The following is a 16,544-nucleotide window of genomic DNA, read 5'->3' as shown; positions in this document are numbered from 1 at the left end:
TCCTCAAATAATGCTGTAACTCTTAGATTTACTGTCTGGGGTAAGGATTTGAAGTCTGGGGAATGAGAATGGAATAAAAGTGCTTAGTTCTCACTGATACTGTGACCCCATTAAAAAGTGGATTCGTGATATACAGTGTTGTAAACCAATTTTATCTCAATTTAAAAAAAAAGCAGATTCTTAAAAATACATAAATGTATACAAAATATATTTGCACACACACACATACAATTTCAACAAATTACAATTGGCACAACTGCTCTATCATCTTTAATGACACAAAATTTTGTCTCAGGTTCTCTTACTCCTATGACTTGCAGAGACAAAGCACCTGATTTAGGAGCATAAACCTGTTGGTGATTATATGAATTTGGGGATTCTATCAAGGAAATGCTGGAAATTCAAAAGGAAAAAATCGTAATAGTTTTACTCTTTACTGTTGTCTTTTTATGGTTTTTATGATGTGACAATCAAAACCTGCCACCTTCCATGTGTTTTACACACCTCCGATGATGAGGAGAGAATTCTGGCTACTGCAGGAAAGAAAAAGCAGAACTTATTTTTGAAGCATCAAAGTAGGAACAGTCAGAGAGAACAGGTTCTGATAAACCCACCGGGCGGCGTGCAGGCATCGGCTGGAGACTGGACGAACGTGGACCGCCTTTTCGTTGGCATGGGCAAAGCCATTTTCTGCTCTTTGTGCTTTGCCAGTGCAGCCTGAACCGCTTCTGTATGGATATCTGTAGGAGTAAATATTTGCAATTATTAGCTCCTAGATCTTGTTTACTTCTGTAGCCTGAACTATGCTTCCATTGCCAAAAAAGGACTTTAGGTGATTTTCATTTATCATTTCTTTTAGATCCATTAAAAATAAAAGCCAAAAGTAGAGACACAAGGAATCCAGGATAATTTTATAAGGAAGGAAAATGAAATCCAGGATGATGACTGCTTAACACACCAGACAAGGAGTTGATGGAAGGGGTGGGAAGGGGGAGGGGGAGGAAAGAGGGAAGGGTCTAACGTGAATGCCAAGCAGGGGACCCACTACTCCCTGGAAGTGTGAGGTACAGGGACATAGAGGACACCTGCTCTTCTTCAAGAAGAGATGACTTGTTTAACTGTCTGAAAGAAGACATGGCTGAGAACCCTCAGTTCTATGCCACAGGAACAGAACGGATTCTGAACAGAAGGAATTCTGATCTAGAAAAATATAAGGACTGATGTAACTTTTTTTGCCATTTCGGTCATGAAAGATTACAGTTTTCCACTTGACTGTCTACTAGGAATCTCAAAATTAACATATCTAGACAGAACTCGTTTTTCCACCCAAAAATCCACTCTACAGTTCTACAAAATAGGATCACACAGTGCTCTGTGAGCACACTATACACTGTTTTGATTATTTTTAACTCAAAATTCTCCTGAGATAGATAATAACTGATAAGGCTTTCTAACCCACAACAGTTTCCTCCTCTTAAGGAAAGGGCCCAGGCTACACGCAAATCATCCTTAAAGTCCTGTCTGTGCTATATGACCCTATAGAAGCTGGGCCAAAAAGATTCTCAGAAATAATTTCTTTCAGTTTGTCATTTGCCTTTTGAATGGGGAAGTAATTAGAGCAAAGAGGGAAGCAAGCACAATGGACTATGGTGGTGGACTATGGGTGATTTGGAGGTGGGTGTACTACGATGGTAATAACTGAGGGGGGGTATACAAATATTATATCAATTCAAAATAATTAATTAAAAACAACAAAAAAGCACAATACCAAAAAAAAATCAGCTCTGTCTCTGGTGAATCCTCTCACCCTCCCACACATCTGGCCAGTACCCCGGTTCTTGTATGCATGAATAGATAAATCTTTAAAAAAAAAAAAAAAACCTACTATTGAAAGTAGAAAAGTTCCTAGTTATTCTAGGGAACACAAGGAGATTTCCGTAACTGCTCCTGTAGTCAGTGGCTCACCAGCCTTGACCAGCATGGGTTGAGGACTAACCTCCACTTAACCAAGAAATTCCACAGTCTGCTGAACAGTATCTGATTCACAGACTACACTTTCTGACATTTGGGATAAATTTGAAAGAACTGGCATACAAGAACAGGAGCAGGAGATTACAGCTGGGTTTTATCAGGATAAGGTCAAAGTTTTACACTACTGAATGAGCTCTTTCTGCTTGGGCAGAAGATGCAGAGAATCACCTTTTAGGTTCCTTATTAAACTTTTTAATTACATGGTATTAAACAAAGGAAAAAACAGTGAAGAGGGGAAATGAGGGTAAGAGGGCTAGAAATTAGGGCTGAAAAGACTAGAGTCCTCTGGACTGAGTCAGAATACACTGCCGCTGAACTTGGGCTCCAGTCTCAAAAGACAACTGGGGGGGGGGGCGCGTGGGAATCTGGGCTTGGGTGTGTGGTGACAAACAAGGGCTCCTGATATGCTTTTCTACACCCAGCCTTACCACCATATAATTCATTCCTCAACTAATAACTACTTTTATTCTTTCCTTTCTCCAAAATATCTATTTAGCTCTTACATACTTAAAGCTCTATGCACTGTTGCCCAGCCATGGTAGAGCACCGGTCGGCAGCTGGAGTGAACTACTAGAATAAATACAAATTTGCCTGTGCTGTTCTTTGCTGAAAATCCTTCAGGATATTGAAGATTTCTCAAATTCATTCCCTGATAATCCTCCTACACTCATCTCCCACCTTTTTCTGGGTCCTTGAATTATAAGTTCCAGTTCTAATAAACTGCTTTCACATCTACATCTAACAATATTTCCCTAGCTCGGTATGTTGGCCAAGACTGAAGTTAGGTGTCCTATTCTCTAAGAAAGCTTCCCTTGATCACTCAAGACCAGGCTAAAGACAAAGGAAAATTCTGGGGTGGCATGTAAGGTCTGTTTTTCTGATCGAATGCTTTCATTCCTTCCTTCCAATGTGTAACATGTATATCCAGCAAATTCAGCTCACAAAAGGATTGAATCTGCTCTGCAAACAGGTCCTTTTCCTCATTTTCTCTCAAGGTTTCTCAAAGGATATGATATACATCCTGTTTTTCAGTTCAAGAAAGGCTTGTGGCAACGTTGGCTAGTATAAAGGGGACAAAAACCTGAGTTTGTAAAATAACATTCTGGTTAGTCTTCCTTAATTCTGCCATTTAAACAAAAAATATGCTGCAGGGGCTGGTGAGCACAGGGGACAGTGCAGGGCTGGGAGTTCTGGCAACACCACACTCCCCCTTGCACATCCACGACTTGTTTCTCAGCTCTTCAGGCCTGGACATAGCATGGCAGGAACATGCTGCCACTGCCAACCACTGTAAGTTGCTTTTTTCCTTCCCATGAGTATTTCTGGGATCAGAAGAAATAAAGTTTAAGAGTTTACTACATGAAACTTCATTATGAACTGTTACTCCAGCTCCACCAGTTAAAGAGACTAGTTAATCAACAACTCTGGCAAAGACAACAGGACTGGTCTCTTCCAAAAGAGTCCACTGAGCTCTGCCAGTAATACCCCGCATGACCCTAACTCAGTCTTTGTGTATATTTATTTATTCACATTGTCTTTTTAACTGTCTGCTTCATCTTCTGCCCTTGAGGGCAGAGATGGTCTTATTTGCTGCTATATCTCCAGCAAATATAGAGTACCTATCCCATCTGGCACGTAACAGATACTCAATAAGTGACCGATGAATGAATTGATATGGAACTGTTGGTGCTTAAAGGAAAAAACATAACAAAATAAGCATTAGAAGCTCTCAGGATACACAGTTTAAACTAACGTCAGTGCAAACTATTCTGCTGGTAATTTTACAGTCCCTTCTCACCTGATCGATATCGTTCATCCCTGGCTCCCCCAGATCGAGTGCGGTGGTACTTAGAAGGACCAGAAGTTTGAGCTGCAGATGGAGCAGGTGTCTGGTTTCTATGTTCTTTCTGTAGTGCTGAATCAGTTTCTAAAAAAAGTAAGTTTGGAAGATGGTTATCTGATAACAATTATAGGTAACATTTTCTGGGCACTTCATAGCACTCTTATAACACTTTGAGATAAATATAAGGTTGGAGAACTTTAATACAAATACATAAAATTATGCGAAGTCATCTAGGCTAGAAAATATCTTAGCACTATAATTATCAATAGATTATAAGAGAGGGCCTCCCTGGTGGCCCAGCAGTTCAGCGCTGGGCTGCGAAGCTGCCCATAGCCTCTGCAGCACTGGTTCAATCCCTGGCCACCGGCGAGGGTCCTACATGGCGCGGCAGACCTCTCCTGCTGCACCCGCTGCTCCCCTCAGCAGTGTATTTCGTTAGTCTGCCTGTTCTGTTCCCCACTCTGGCTCTAGTGAATTCTCTCACCCTCCCGCGCTTCTGACTGTACCCAGTGCTTGTAAAAATAAATAAATAAATCTTAAAAAAAAAAAAGATTTTAAGAGAGAAACAGCATGAAGATATATGTGAAAAAAGTTGTTTGAGAGACTAAGAGTCAGTGGGGCACATAGGACCCTCTTATTCAGCATAGTGGTACAAAAAATAGCTTGGAAAGCTTTAGTTTCCCTACCATGTTACTCTAAATAAACAAATTTAAACAAAACTGTATGCTTATTATGTAAACATAGCTTCAAATCAAGTCTGCTATCCCCTCCTCCAGCAGGAGTCACCACTGAAATTGTCCCTTTCCAGTCCCCATATACTGTCTCCCAACATTTACTGTCTTATCAAGAATATAGGGGATACCGGTGGCGCAGTGGTTGAGTGCTGGGTTGCGAAGCTGCCCGCAGCCTCTGCAGCGCCGGTTTGATCCCCGGCTGCTCCCCGGCCACCGGAGGAGGGTCCCGCATGGGGCGCAGACCTCTCCTGCCGCCCGCTGCTCCCCTCAGCAGTGTCCTTCGGTCCTTCTGCCTGCTCTGCTCCCCGCTCTGGCTCTGGTGAATTCTCTCACCCTCCCGCCCTCCCGCGCTTCTGACTGTACCCAGTGCATGTATAAATAATAAATAAATAAATCTTTAAAAAAAAAAAGAATATAGGGGATAGGGAAATAAGCAGGTAAAATAAGCAGAAGAAAAACACTTAAGTTCTGATATTTCACTACCTTTATTTTCAAATGGTGTTAGCTCCTAAATATTTTTTAATTGTAACAGAAACATTAAACATGAGATATACCCTTTTATAAAATTTTAAGAATGTGACAGTATAAACTATAGGTATGATGCTGGACTCTCTAGAGCTTTTATTCATCTTGCATAACTGAAACTTTTTATTCATTGAAGAGAAACTCCTCATTTCCCCTCCCCCCAGACCTTGGTGACCATCATTCTACTCTCTGCTTTTGAGTTGGACTATTTTCTATTCCTCATGTAAACGGAACCACACATACATAGTATTTGTTCTTCTGTAACTGGCTTCTTTCACTCAACTTCATCTATGTTTTCACAAATGCTCTACAGTAAAGTGCTTTTATAGATCTAGAAATATATATTTTTGATGGTCCAGATAGGTGAGATTTTTATTATACAATATGTTAACTCAACAGAACGTGTTTCAATGCCGAGATTTTGAAATTTAATATCTTGGGTTGTAAATTCAAGTTATTTGTATACTGTTACTAATGTACCATTAATTTACACCCTGGCTATTGTCTGGACAGCACAGAGTTTCCCCTCTCACTGCAGCCCTTCCACCACCCAAGCACCCACAGTCCTTTACCACAGTCCACTGTGCTGTCCACCCCCATGCCATTGTTTCCCCCTCTCCTCTTCCCTTCCCCCCCGAAAGGCTAAGATCAATAGTCAATTTTCAAGGATTGATTTATTTTGTAAACTTTTATTTTCTTACATCATTGTTTACTTTTGTACAATACTTGATTTCTCCCCTCAGGTGTAGTTCCCATAATTCTCCCACTACCACAGCACCTGTGAGCCACAGTCCTTTGATTTGACCACTCTCCCTCCCTCTTCCCTGCTACATGTCAAGGGTTGGTTTTAAATTTTGTCTTTGTCTGACTCTATGTTTGTTAGTTTTTATATTCCACAGTAAGTGACACCTAGTATTTATCTTTCTCCTTCTGGCTTATTTCACTTCTAGCTCCAACGGTGGCACTGTAAATGGCATACATTTTTCTTTTTTGGTTGCCAAGTAGTACTCCACTAATAATATAAAGCCACATCTTCATCTTCTTGATCCACTCATCTGTTCTGGGGCATTTAGGTCATTTCCAACTCTTGGTTATTGAAAATAATGCTGCTATAAACATGGGGGTGCAGGTGTCCTTTTGAATTAGTGTTCTTGTATTTTATGGACAGCTATCTAGGAGTGGGATTGCTGGGTCATATGCCAGACCCATTTTCAGTGTTTTGAGAACCCTCCATACTGCTTTCCAAAGGGGCTGGGCCAGCCCGCATTTCTCCACACCCTCACCTGCATTTGTTTCTGTTCTGGCCATTTTCACTGGTGTGAGGTGGTATCTCATTGTGGTTTTGATTTTCATTTTCCTCATGATTAAGTAATGAACATTTTTCACGTGCCTATTGGTCATCCTTATGTCTTCTTTGGAGAAGTGCCTGTTTAGTTCCTCTGCCCATTTATTGTTTGGGTTGTTTTCTTTTTGTTGAGTTGTATGAGTTGTTTACAGATCTTTGATGTCAGTCTTGTCAGATGCATGGTGTGTGAATATTTTCTTCCATTCAATAGGGAATCTCCTCATTTTAGTTATAGTCTCTTTTGCTATGCAAAAGCTTTTTAGTTTGATGTAGTCCCAAATGTTTATATTCCCTTTTGTTTTCTTTGCTGCAGGGGATGAATCTGTAAAGGTATTTCTGAGGCTTATGCTGTGGAGTGTTTTGCCTGTGTTTTCTTCTACGTGTTTTATGGTTTCAGGTTTTACATCCGAGTCTTTTGTCCATTTTGAGTTGATGTTTGTGTATGGTGTGATGGAGTGGTCTAGTTTCATTCTTTTACAGGTATCACTGCAATAATTCCAGCACCATTTATCGCAGTCTTTCCCTTCTCCAGTGTATATTCTTCTCTCCTTTGTCATAGTTTGGCTCTCTATAAATGTATGGGTTTATTTCTGGGTTCTCATTTCTATTCCACTTGTCTTTGTATCTGCTCTGTTTTCATTATTATGGCTTCATACTTTAAAGCCTGGAAGTGTAATACTCCTATTTTCCCTCTCTTTTTTCAGGATAGCGTTGGCTATCTGGGGTCTTTTGTGATTGCCTATGAATTTTTTTTAAAGATTTATTTATACATATAAGAACTGGGGTGCAGGCCAGAGGCTCAGGGGAAGTGAGAGGATTCACCAGAGACAGAGTGGGGAGCAGAATTGAAATACACTGCTGAGTGGAGCAGAGGTGAGACAGGAGAGGTCTGCTGCACCATGTGGGTAAGCTCCCTGGCTAGCCTGGGATCACAGCAGTGGTTGGCAATAGCATGATAGCACTGTCTTTAACCCCTGCACCACCGGGGAGGCCCCTATGAATTTCAGTAAAGTTTTTCCATAAATTGAAGTTTTTAATCAACTTAAATTCTCTTGATATCTACTACATAGGAGAGCTTTATTGAATTTATATTTCCATACCTTGTTCATTTGTTAGCTTTATTACTCTAGAACAGGGATCAACACATTACGGCCCATTTCTGTTTTGAAAAATAGTTTTATCTAAACACAGAGACCCTCACCTGTTACATATTGCCTATGAATGCTTTCACACTGTAAAAGCAGAATTAACTTGTGACAGAGATGGTGGGGTGCTCCAAGTCTAGATATTTACTATCTACACACACACACACACACACACATACACACACACACACACATTATCTCTGGTCTATAATCATAAAAGCAACGTTTAAGTACTTGCTTTGTGCCAGGCATTGTGAATTATAGTTTTCACCTTTATTCTTATCTATTCCTCACACAATCCCACAAAGTCAGCATTATCACTACCGTCTTTTTATAGAGAGGACAAAGAAATGGATGAAGCTATCCAAAGTCAGAGTCAAGGAATAGCAGATTCAGGATTCAAACCCAGATTATCTAATGCCACCAATTTTCAACCAGAAGAAATGATTTCATTTAGGACTGTCTAACTATTTCAGGATTTACAGTCAGTAGCTAGAAACAATTTTTAAAAAGTCCCCTGCTATCATGTGAGAGGTTCTATTTAAAAAGATCCTCCAGATAAAGTTTTTAGTCATTCGCTACAGTAATTATTTAAAACATTTTCTAATTAACTTAAAATAAAGAACAAAAAAATAAAGGGGCAATTTTTATTTTAAAGTCAGATGACATAAGAAAATCAGATTAGCCCACATGAGCTACTTTGCTTATAAACATGCAAATAATTTGCAAATAAGTCAAAATAGTTTGACTTACAGCAACAAGTTTATTTTTTTACAGCAACAAGTTTAAAGCATAAGCTTTGCGTTTTTGGGGGGGGTGTCATAGTGAATTTGTAACTAATTACCAACTGATTTTTTAATTAAATGATTCAGGACAGATCGATTACCCTGCTAAGAAACGTGGTGCTTCCAAACTTAATAGCTAATAATCCAGAGGGTAAAAAGAATGACTAGATTCTCACTTCACAAATGATGGACAGAAAATGTTCATGCATTTTTTTTTTTACCATTCTTCTCAAACCCCATACTTTCACTTTGTATTTTTCAATGTAATTAATTAGGAGAAAGAAGACAATGTAGGCTAAACAGTACAAATTGTTACAAAGAAATGAGAAGTAAGGATGTGGAAGTTGTCACATTTGTTTGAGGAAGAATTAGATTAAAATTTCCCTTTGGGATTATCTAGAGGTTATCATAGCTCAAACCATAAGGAAATGTAACACAAATGCAGACATCTGATGAGAAGTGAGAGTAGATGACACTTAGCCAAGAGGAGTACTAAACTGGTACAAAAATGAATAACAAAACACAAAAAGCCTCACGACATGCTATTCACCAAGCAACATTAGTATCTGCAGTATTTATCTCAGTTCCCACAGGAATTTAGTCATCCAAGCAAAGCAGGTCTCTTCTGGGTCTAAAATTATGACAAACATTTCATGTAGCTTGCTACAATTGAAACCAAAAGGTCAATTTGCAGTTTCAATAAGTGGCTAACAAGTTGGTTTAGTGAGCATTCCTCAGATGCCCAGAGCACAATGTTGCAAAGACTTGGGTTTCTGACCCAGCAGCCTTGGTTCAAATGTATGGAACACTCAAATTCCAGAGATGCTATCCAAGAGAGATGACGTAAAGGAAAAAGAGGAGTAAAATGAATTCTTAGGAATCTAATCTTTCATATATATAACAGGAAGCTTAACAATGAAACTAGGTAGAAAGTAGAATCTCTAATATAAATAATCACTCTTCAATTTATGTGATTTGTGTAAATCTTTACCCCCATGTATTGGTGTTAATTTTTTTAAATGTAAGATCTTTAAATATATTTTATATTTGCGTTGAAAAAATTGGAAGCAGGGCCTCCCTGGTAGCGCAGGGGTTAAGACGCAACCTACGAAGCAATCCGCAGCCGCCAAGGCAGCCGAGTTTGATTCCCGGTCAGCCAGGGAGAAACCCACATGGCGGGACAGACCTCTCCTGTCTTGCCTGCTGCTCCCCCCAGCCGTGTATTTCAGTCCGTCTGCCTGTTCTGTTCCCTGCTCTGTCTCTGGTGAATCCTCTCACCCCCCGCATCTCTGGCCTGTACCCCAATTCTTGTATAAAAATAAATCTTTTTTTTTTTTTTAATTTTTTATTTTATTTATTTATTTATACAAGCACTGGGTATAGTCAGAAGCGTGGGTGGGTGAGAGAATTCACCAGAGCCAGAGCGGGGAGCAGAGCAGGCAGAAGGACCGAAGCACACTGCTGAGGGGAGCAGCGGGCGGCAGGAGAGGTCTGCGCACCATGTGGGACCCTCCCTCAGGTGGCCGGGGAGCAGCCGGGGATCAAACCGGCGCCGCAGAGGCTGCAGGCAGCTTCACAGCCCAGCGCTCAACCGCTGCGCCACCAGGGGAGGCCCATAAAAATAAATCTTAAAAAAAAAAAAAAGGAAGCAAATACAGTAAAGTTAATAGCAATTATCTTACTCAAAGTTCAGTTTCCCAGACAAATTATGACACTATGAGCAGGATTTCCTAATCTTCTAAAATCAGTTGTCTCTACTTTCTTTCCCTAAAGCAAGTGGCAAATCAGTGCATTTTGGAGAATGAACCAGAACTATGTTATGGTTGCATCTGAGGAATTTTGGAAGGCTTATTCCCACCTTAGCTTACTTGCCAGGGTAACATTTATCACGGATGGGGACAGGAAACAGTGCCCGGCAGGTCCCCTCTGAGAGAGAAGGCAGGGGCTGGGGACATGAGCGCACCATAGGGCATTACTCAACAGCATGTCCAGTGTCAGCTGGGCAAACAAGATACTGCTTAAAAATGATTTATTTCCTGGCCAGGGTTGTACACTCCCACCAGATCTCAGGAATTACCTGGGGCCTAAAAACAGATTTCTGTATTTTGAATAGGAACAGTTTCACCCCCCATAGTAAGAAGTTAAAATCAAAGAGAATTACATGCATTAACAATTAGAACCTATTGACTATACAGACACACTGAAAGGTCTAAATGTCAAATGATTAAAGAACACAAAATATTGTATATATGATCACAACTGTGTATATAAAAACTATATACAATTATAAGGATGAAATGGGGCATAAAATCCCTTAAGTATCTGAAATGAAATAGTGTAATTTTTGATCACTTCTTTGTTTTGTTTATAGAGGGTTATATGTGAAATCATAGTAATTTTAAATGATACTAAATGCAGATGGCACTGTCCAGAAATTGCAAATATTACAGATCAAGTCTTTTTCAAAACCCCTAAATTCAAGCTAAACATACTTGAGATTCAAAATAAAAAACTCCTCACTAGCCCATCATAACAGCTTTATTTTGGGGGTTCCTGTCTTCTGAGTCTGTTATACAGAATATCCACTAGGTGTCAGCATCATGTTTAAACAGTGATGATGTTTTAATGCTAAATAAGAAGTTTAAGTGATACCACAAATTTTGATTTCTTCTACAACACAAAGCCTTCCCTTTTAATGATCAACATGTACATTATGTCCCTTTTATAGAAAGGGACAGCTGAGTCTTCTATGAGTCTATAGTTTGAACATAATAACAATGAAAACCTGAAAAGCAGCTGATAGCAGTATAAAACTACAAAATTTCCACTCAGGTAGAGGGAAGAAGGCGAAGCTGAGCTTTGATCTTTTTTTTTTTTTATTTTTTTTTTTTAACTTCTATCTTTCAAGTCTGCCTGTGATTTCACAGATATTCTCACCAGCAAGAGTAACAGAAAGAAGCAGAATATACTCTGAGAACCAAGAAACATAATAATTCAAATTTTTAAACAAACATGCTCAGTGGGCTAGTGCTGGTATCCAGAGAAGAAATATATTAAATAAGTAATCACCAAATCACACGTATCTTTTACATCATGTTATGTGCTAAAAAGAAAAGAACAAGGCTCTCTGAGCCCACATAATGGGGGATCTAAATTAAGAATTTCAGGAAAAGTTGGTTGAAAGAAAATACTGTTGTATTTTCAGAGAGATGGAAATGCCACCTTATACAAAGGCATGGTATTTGTAGAAGTCCAGCGAGGGAGAAAGAACTCAACAAGTCTAAGAAATACTGACGGGCTAAAGCACAGAAAAGAGGAGGAATGATACAAAGCAAGGCCAGAGAAGTATAAAGGGGTCTGGTCACTCATCCTAAACCAAAGGAGCAACCTTTGAAGGGATTTACACCAAGCACTCATGAGGCAGAACACCCATCAGGTGTCAGTAATTACCCTGAATCATCTTCGGCTTCCCCTCCCATTCTCACTGCACCCAAGAATGATGGTGAGGGTATTCTGAATCACTGATGGAATCTACCCTGGAAAGTTAAAGGTGAGAAGAGCCTTTCTTGTTAGAAGAATGGGTGATGAATATCACAGCGTGAGGGGAAGGAGGAAAGAATACCTAGAGGCATTTGAAATTTGGAAAAGGAGCCACCTGCCTGATCCCAGGGATGGGTTTTGGGAAGGAGGGATATTAGGGGTTCTGGGTCTGTGTAATGGCAGGTTACTGACCAAGGGTTCCTGGGTCACTTGACATGAAGAAAATGGCTGTACATGGGGCTACAAATGAGTACAATACTAAGAACTCTACCCTGAGAAAACCGGTGGGGAAATCTGGCAGAGTCAAGCAGAACAGACTCCTCCTTCAGAATGCATCGGAGTGACTGATTCAGAAAGCAGACTCAGTGTGGGTCAGGATTACTGGTCAAAAGGAGGACCAGTTTTCAGGAACACCCCAAGACACTGAGACGCACCAGCTGACTATGGGGCTCTTCCCTTTCAGGTACAGAAGCTGCACTGATCACCTCTCCTTCTGCACTACCTAGTATCCCCAGGGGTTCTTGGACAATTCAAGAGGAAAGAAAAGCCCCAAGAGGAAGATAGTGGACTTCCTTCTGATAAGGTCTGTGGAGAAAGATATGACAGCAATGTGTATATTCCAGCACATAGTGAAAATAATACTATCTAAAACCGGCAAATGAAAGAGCAGGACTAGACCTGGAATTTAAAAATTCCATGTTCTTTCCATTACGCTATGATCCACACTTGGGAAGGAACTTTTAATCAAAATGGATAGATAGAATAAAATAGACCCCACCCACCCCCACACTGCTATATACCCACACACGCAAAGGCACACTGCCTACTTAATATTTACGTAGTTGGAAATGTTCCAGAGGATTCCAAAATGCCATTTCTGATTTCAATAGCTGACTTTAAATTCATGTCCCTTTCAATTTCCAGAGGACTTTGTTTAGAGCTCTTACAATGCTTATTTTACTCTTTTATTGTCCTCATTTGTACAGTATAAACACCTTGAAGTCAGAGGCTGGTTTTAATTCATCTTATATCTTCCCCACTAATTGGCTCTAGGTCTGATACACTGTGGTCACCCAATATTTTGATTAAAATAAATAATTAAGATCTTATCTGTCTCCTTACCACTACCAATGGTAGTGAGTGGCTGGGGGGGTTGGGGTAGGGGGAAGGAAGGAGGGGCTGGGAAAAACAAAGTCAAGTATGAAGAGACAGCAGTTTAAGAAAAGGATTTAAATGTTTATCTGAAAATCCTGCTTATTTGTACAGCTACAAGTTTTTTGTCAAAAGTTGCCTCACAATTTTAACATATTTACATGAGAGCATAAAGAAAAATAAGGTGATAGACTATCCTTGAGAAAAATCATCAAAGGCTTTAGAAAGAGTTTGATAAAGCACAAGGGTTTTCCTTCATTTTATTTTAATTTGGTCATATATACACTTGCACAATCTCAAAAGCAGGACTGAACTCAAAAGAATGTGATGGAAAGGGTGTGGAACAACTGGCGCTTGTGTATGTGTACATACTGGAATATGGGTGAGCAAATACCCTCCAGGAAAACAAGCAGTAATCACAAAAGGAATCCAAGTTTGAGAAAAACCTTTGGGTCACCAGAACTTCTGATAAGGACAAGCTAGAGAAAACAACCATTTCATAAGCTGATATATCTTGTTAGGGTCTGGGGTGGGAGGGTGGGGGGGAATAATGTGGAAATCTCAGACATAAAAGGTGAAATCCAATTCTGAAGCAGGAGACAAACACACTTAAATGAAGTGAGATAGTAGAACAAAGTCAGAGGATGAAGAAAGAAAAACAAATACATAAAGGTCACAAATTATCTCAGATACACAGAGTGGAATGTTGACACCAATGCCATAAAAAACAGAAGCTGTGATCATGCCCTAAAGCAAATGATATGGAGGTCCAAGAGAAGCTGACACCATTACAATTCAAGGGCAATTTTAATTTTTTTTTTATTGAGGTAGCATTGGTGTCCAACACTGTAATTCAGATGCACAGGGTCACACCTCAGATATCTGTCCCATGTCACACTCACAACCAAGATCCCTACAGTCCACCATAGTCCATTGTACCCCTTCCCAATGATGTATCCCCCTCACATTCTTGCAGCCTTGATCCCACAGTCAGTTTTCTAGGGTCTGTTATTGGTTTTGGTTTTGTCTGATGCTTTGACTCTCTATATACCACATACAAGTGAAACCATCTGGCCCTGGTCTTTCTCCTCCTAACTTATTTTGCTTAACATCATCCCCTCCAGTTCTATCCACATTATCACAAATGGCAAGATTTCAACTTTTTTTTTTATAGCCGAATTGTATTCCATTATGTATACATACCACATTTTCCTAATCTACTTATCTGTCCTTGAACACTTAGGTGTTTCCATAACTTTGCTATTGTAAATAGTGCTAAAATGAACAGGAGTGCATGTATCCCTTCAAATTAATGTTTTTGTGTTCTCCAGGTAGATGCCTAGGAATAGATTGCTAATCATACAGACCATTTTTTCAAAATAGTTTGAGAATACCATGTAGATGGCCAACAGACATGTGAAAAAGTGCTCATCATCACTTACCAGGGAGATGCAAATCAAAACTGCAATGAGATGACATCTCACGGCATATTGAAAAGACCACAAACAGCAAGCGCTGATGAGGGTGTGGAGAAAAAGGAACCCCTATTCCACTGTTTATGGGAAGGTAGTCTGGTCCAGACACATGGAAAGGAGTGTGGAGACTTCTCAAAAGACTAAAAAATGGATTTAACATATGACTCAGCAATTCTGATGAAGGACAGGAACAGGGAAAAAAAAACTGAAAAAGGAAGTGCCACAGGACCAGAAACTTGGCTCACACAAGGAGGTGGGGGTAGAAGAGATTATTATTAGCACAACCATCGACACAGTTATGGAAACCAGGATTCTTAGGTGCAGAAGACACAGTTATGGAAACTAAGATCCTTAGGCACAGAGGACACAGCTATGGAAGCCAAGATCCTTAGGTGCATCCAAAGGTAAAGATATGGAGATTGAGTCCATTGTGGAATCTCAGGTCCTTTTCAGATTCTACATAGTTATCCAAAATCAGCAACTAACCTGAAGGCTCACCAGGAGTGAGACCCTCCCAAACAGAAGAAGACCATATCAGTGCAGTCTCTGCACTGGTTCGGGGCAGCACTCCATCTGCCCACCTGTGACTATGCAGGTACTTCTTTTCACCAACTCTCCTCTGCAGGGCAGCAGCCTTCCTGCCTGCAGGTGACCTGTACCTGCCATGGCTTCTCTTCACTGACCTCCCTCAGTGGAGGCCGCTCTCCTCAAGGCTGCCTGCCTGCAACCATGCAGGCCTCTTAGCAGCTCCTCCTGCCCGCTTGTGTCTATGCAAGTTTCCTTTATTCTTCCGTCCCTTTCCCTAATAAACCTGTTCTTTAAAAATAACGTCTCTGTCTCATGGAAAAACTCGCCTGGGAAACTCACCACGTGTCACTGAAACAGGAGCTCTGGTGACACCTTTTCCAGAGTGAACGCAAGGACCCCGCACCCCAAACCCACTAACTCCAAAAACCACAACAGGATGGTTTCATTTATATGTGAAATCTAGAGAAACCAAACAAAGGATGAGACAAATACAAACTCTAAGACTGCCCCTGGGTAGCAGACCCATAGTCTCATAGATCTGAGACACTCAGGAGGAGAGGGAGATGTGGGAGGGGGGACAACAGGGTGAGTAGAGAGCATAGTGGAGTGTGGTGGTGGACTGTGAGTACTCCGGTAGTGGTACAACTATTGTGACCGCAACTGAGGGGAGAAGTCCTAAAATGTGAAAAAATAAATAAGGATGTTTAAGAATAAATAAAACATTTTTAAAGAATTTACATGGGGAGGGGGCCTCCCTGGTGGCGCAGGGGTTAAAGTCTCAGTGCTATCAAGCTATCACCAGCCACTGTTGCATGAATTCCATCCCTTGCCAGGGAGGTGACCCACATGGCGCAGCAGACCTCTCCTGTCTCGCCTGCTGCTCCACTCAGCAGTGTATTTCAGTCAGTCTGCCTGTTCTGCTCCCCACTCTGTCTCTGGTGAATCCTCTTATCCCTTACAACTCTGGCCTATACCCCAGTTCTTGTATGCATAAATAAATAAAATCTTAAAAAAATTTACATGGAGAAGGGGTAAAAAAAATTTTTTTGAGAAATCTCCATGCTGTTTTCCATAAGGATCTGGACCTATCTACATTTCACTAACAGTGGTGAGGTCTCATTTTTCTTTACATCCTTACCAGCACTTGTTGTTTCTGGTCTTTTCAATAAGGTCACTCTCAAAGGTGTGAGATGGCACCTCATTGTAGTTTTGATTGCATTTCCCTAATGACAAGTGATGATCAGTGTTTTCTCATGTGTCCGTTGACCACCTAAATATCTCCTTTGGAGAAGGAAGAAGGAGTAGCCCCACTCCTTCCCAAAAGGCTACTAGAATGGTAATGAAGGCCTGGAACAGAACAAAACTATCAGCTCAGAAGGCTATAGGAATAGAGATGATAGTAAATGTCTCTACAAAAACAGTAATAAAACCGATGGATTAA

General features: G+C 40.5%; 1 protein-coding gene across 3 annotated transcripts in view; it reads right to left on the bottom strand.

Annotated features, from left to right (window-relative positions):
- Positions 1 to 16,544, bottom strand: part of DIP2B (disco interacting protein 2 homolog B) — a 179,093-nt gene that overhangs the window by 67,107 nt on the left and 95,442 nt on the right. For 2 of the 3 annotated variants that reach the window (XM_054696612.1, XM_037514726.2), the window contains exons 3-4: positions 3,830 to 3,958; positions 615 to 740 (exon numbers count right to left, since the gene is read on the bottom strand). In XM_054696612.1, the coding sequence (XP_054552587.1) occupies positions 615 to 740; positions 3,830 to 3,958 (255 nt within the window). Of the gene's footprint in view, positions 1 to 614; positions 741 to 3,829; positions 3,959 to 16,544 lie in introns of those variants that run through there. The other variant, XM_037514727.2, reaches the window with a different exon arrangement.

The sequence above is a fragment of the Talpa occidentalis genome, unplaced genomic scaffold (assembly GCF_014898055.3).
Source record: "Talpa occidentalis isolate TD23 unplaced genomic scaffold, MPIMG_talOcc4v2.1 talOcc4.16, whole genome shotgun sequence".
Lineage (NCBI taxonomy): Eukaryota > Metazoa > Chordata > Mammalia > Eulipotyphla > Talpidae > Talpa > Talpa occidentalis.
Note: the sequence above shows the minus strand (reverse complement) of the source record. Positions and strands in the feature narration are given on the sequence as shown.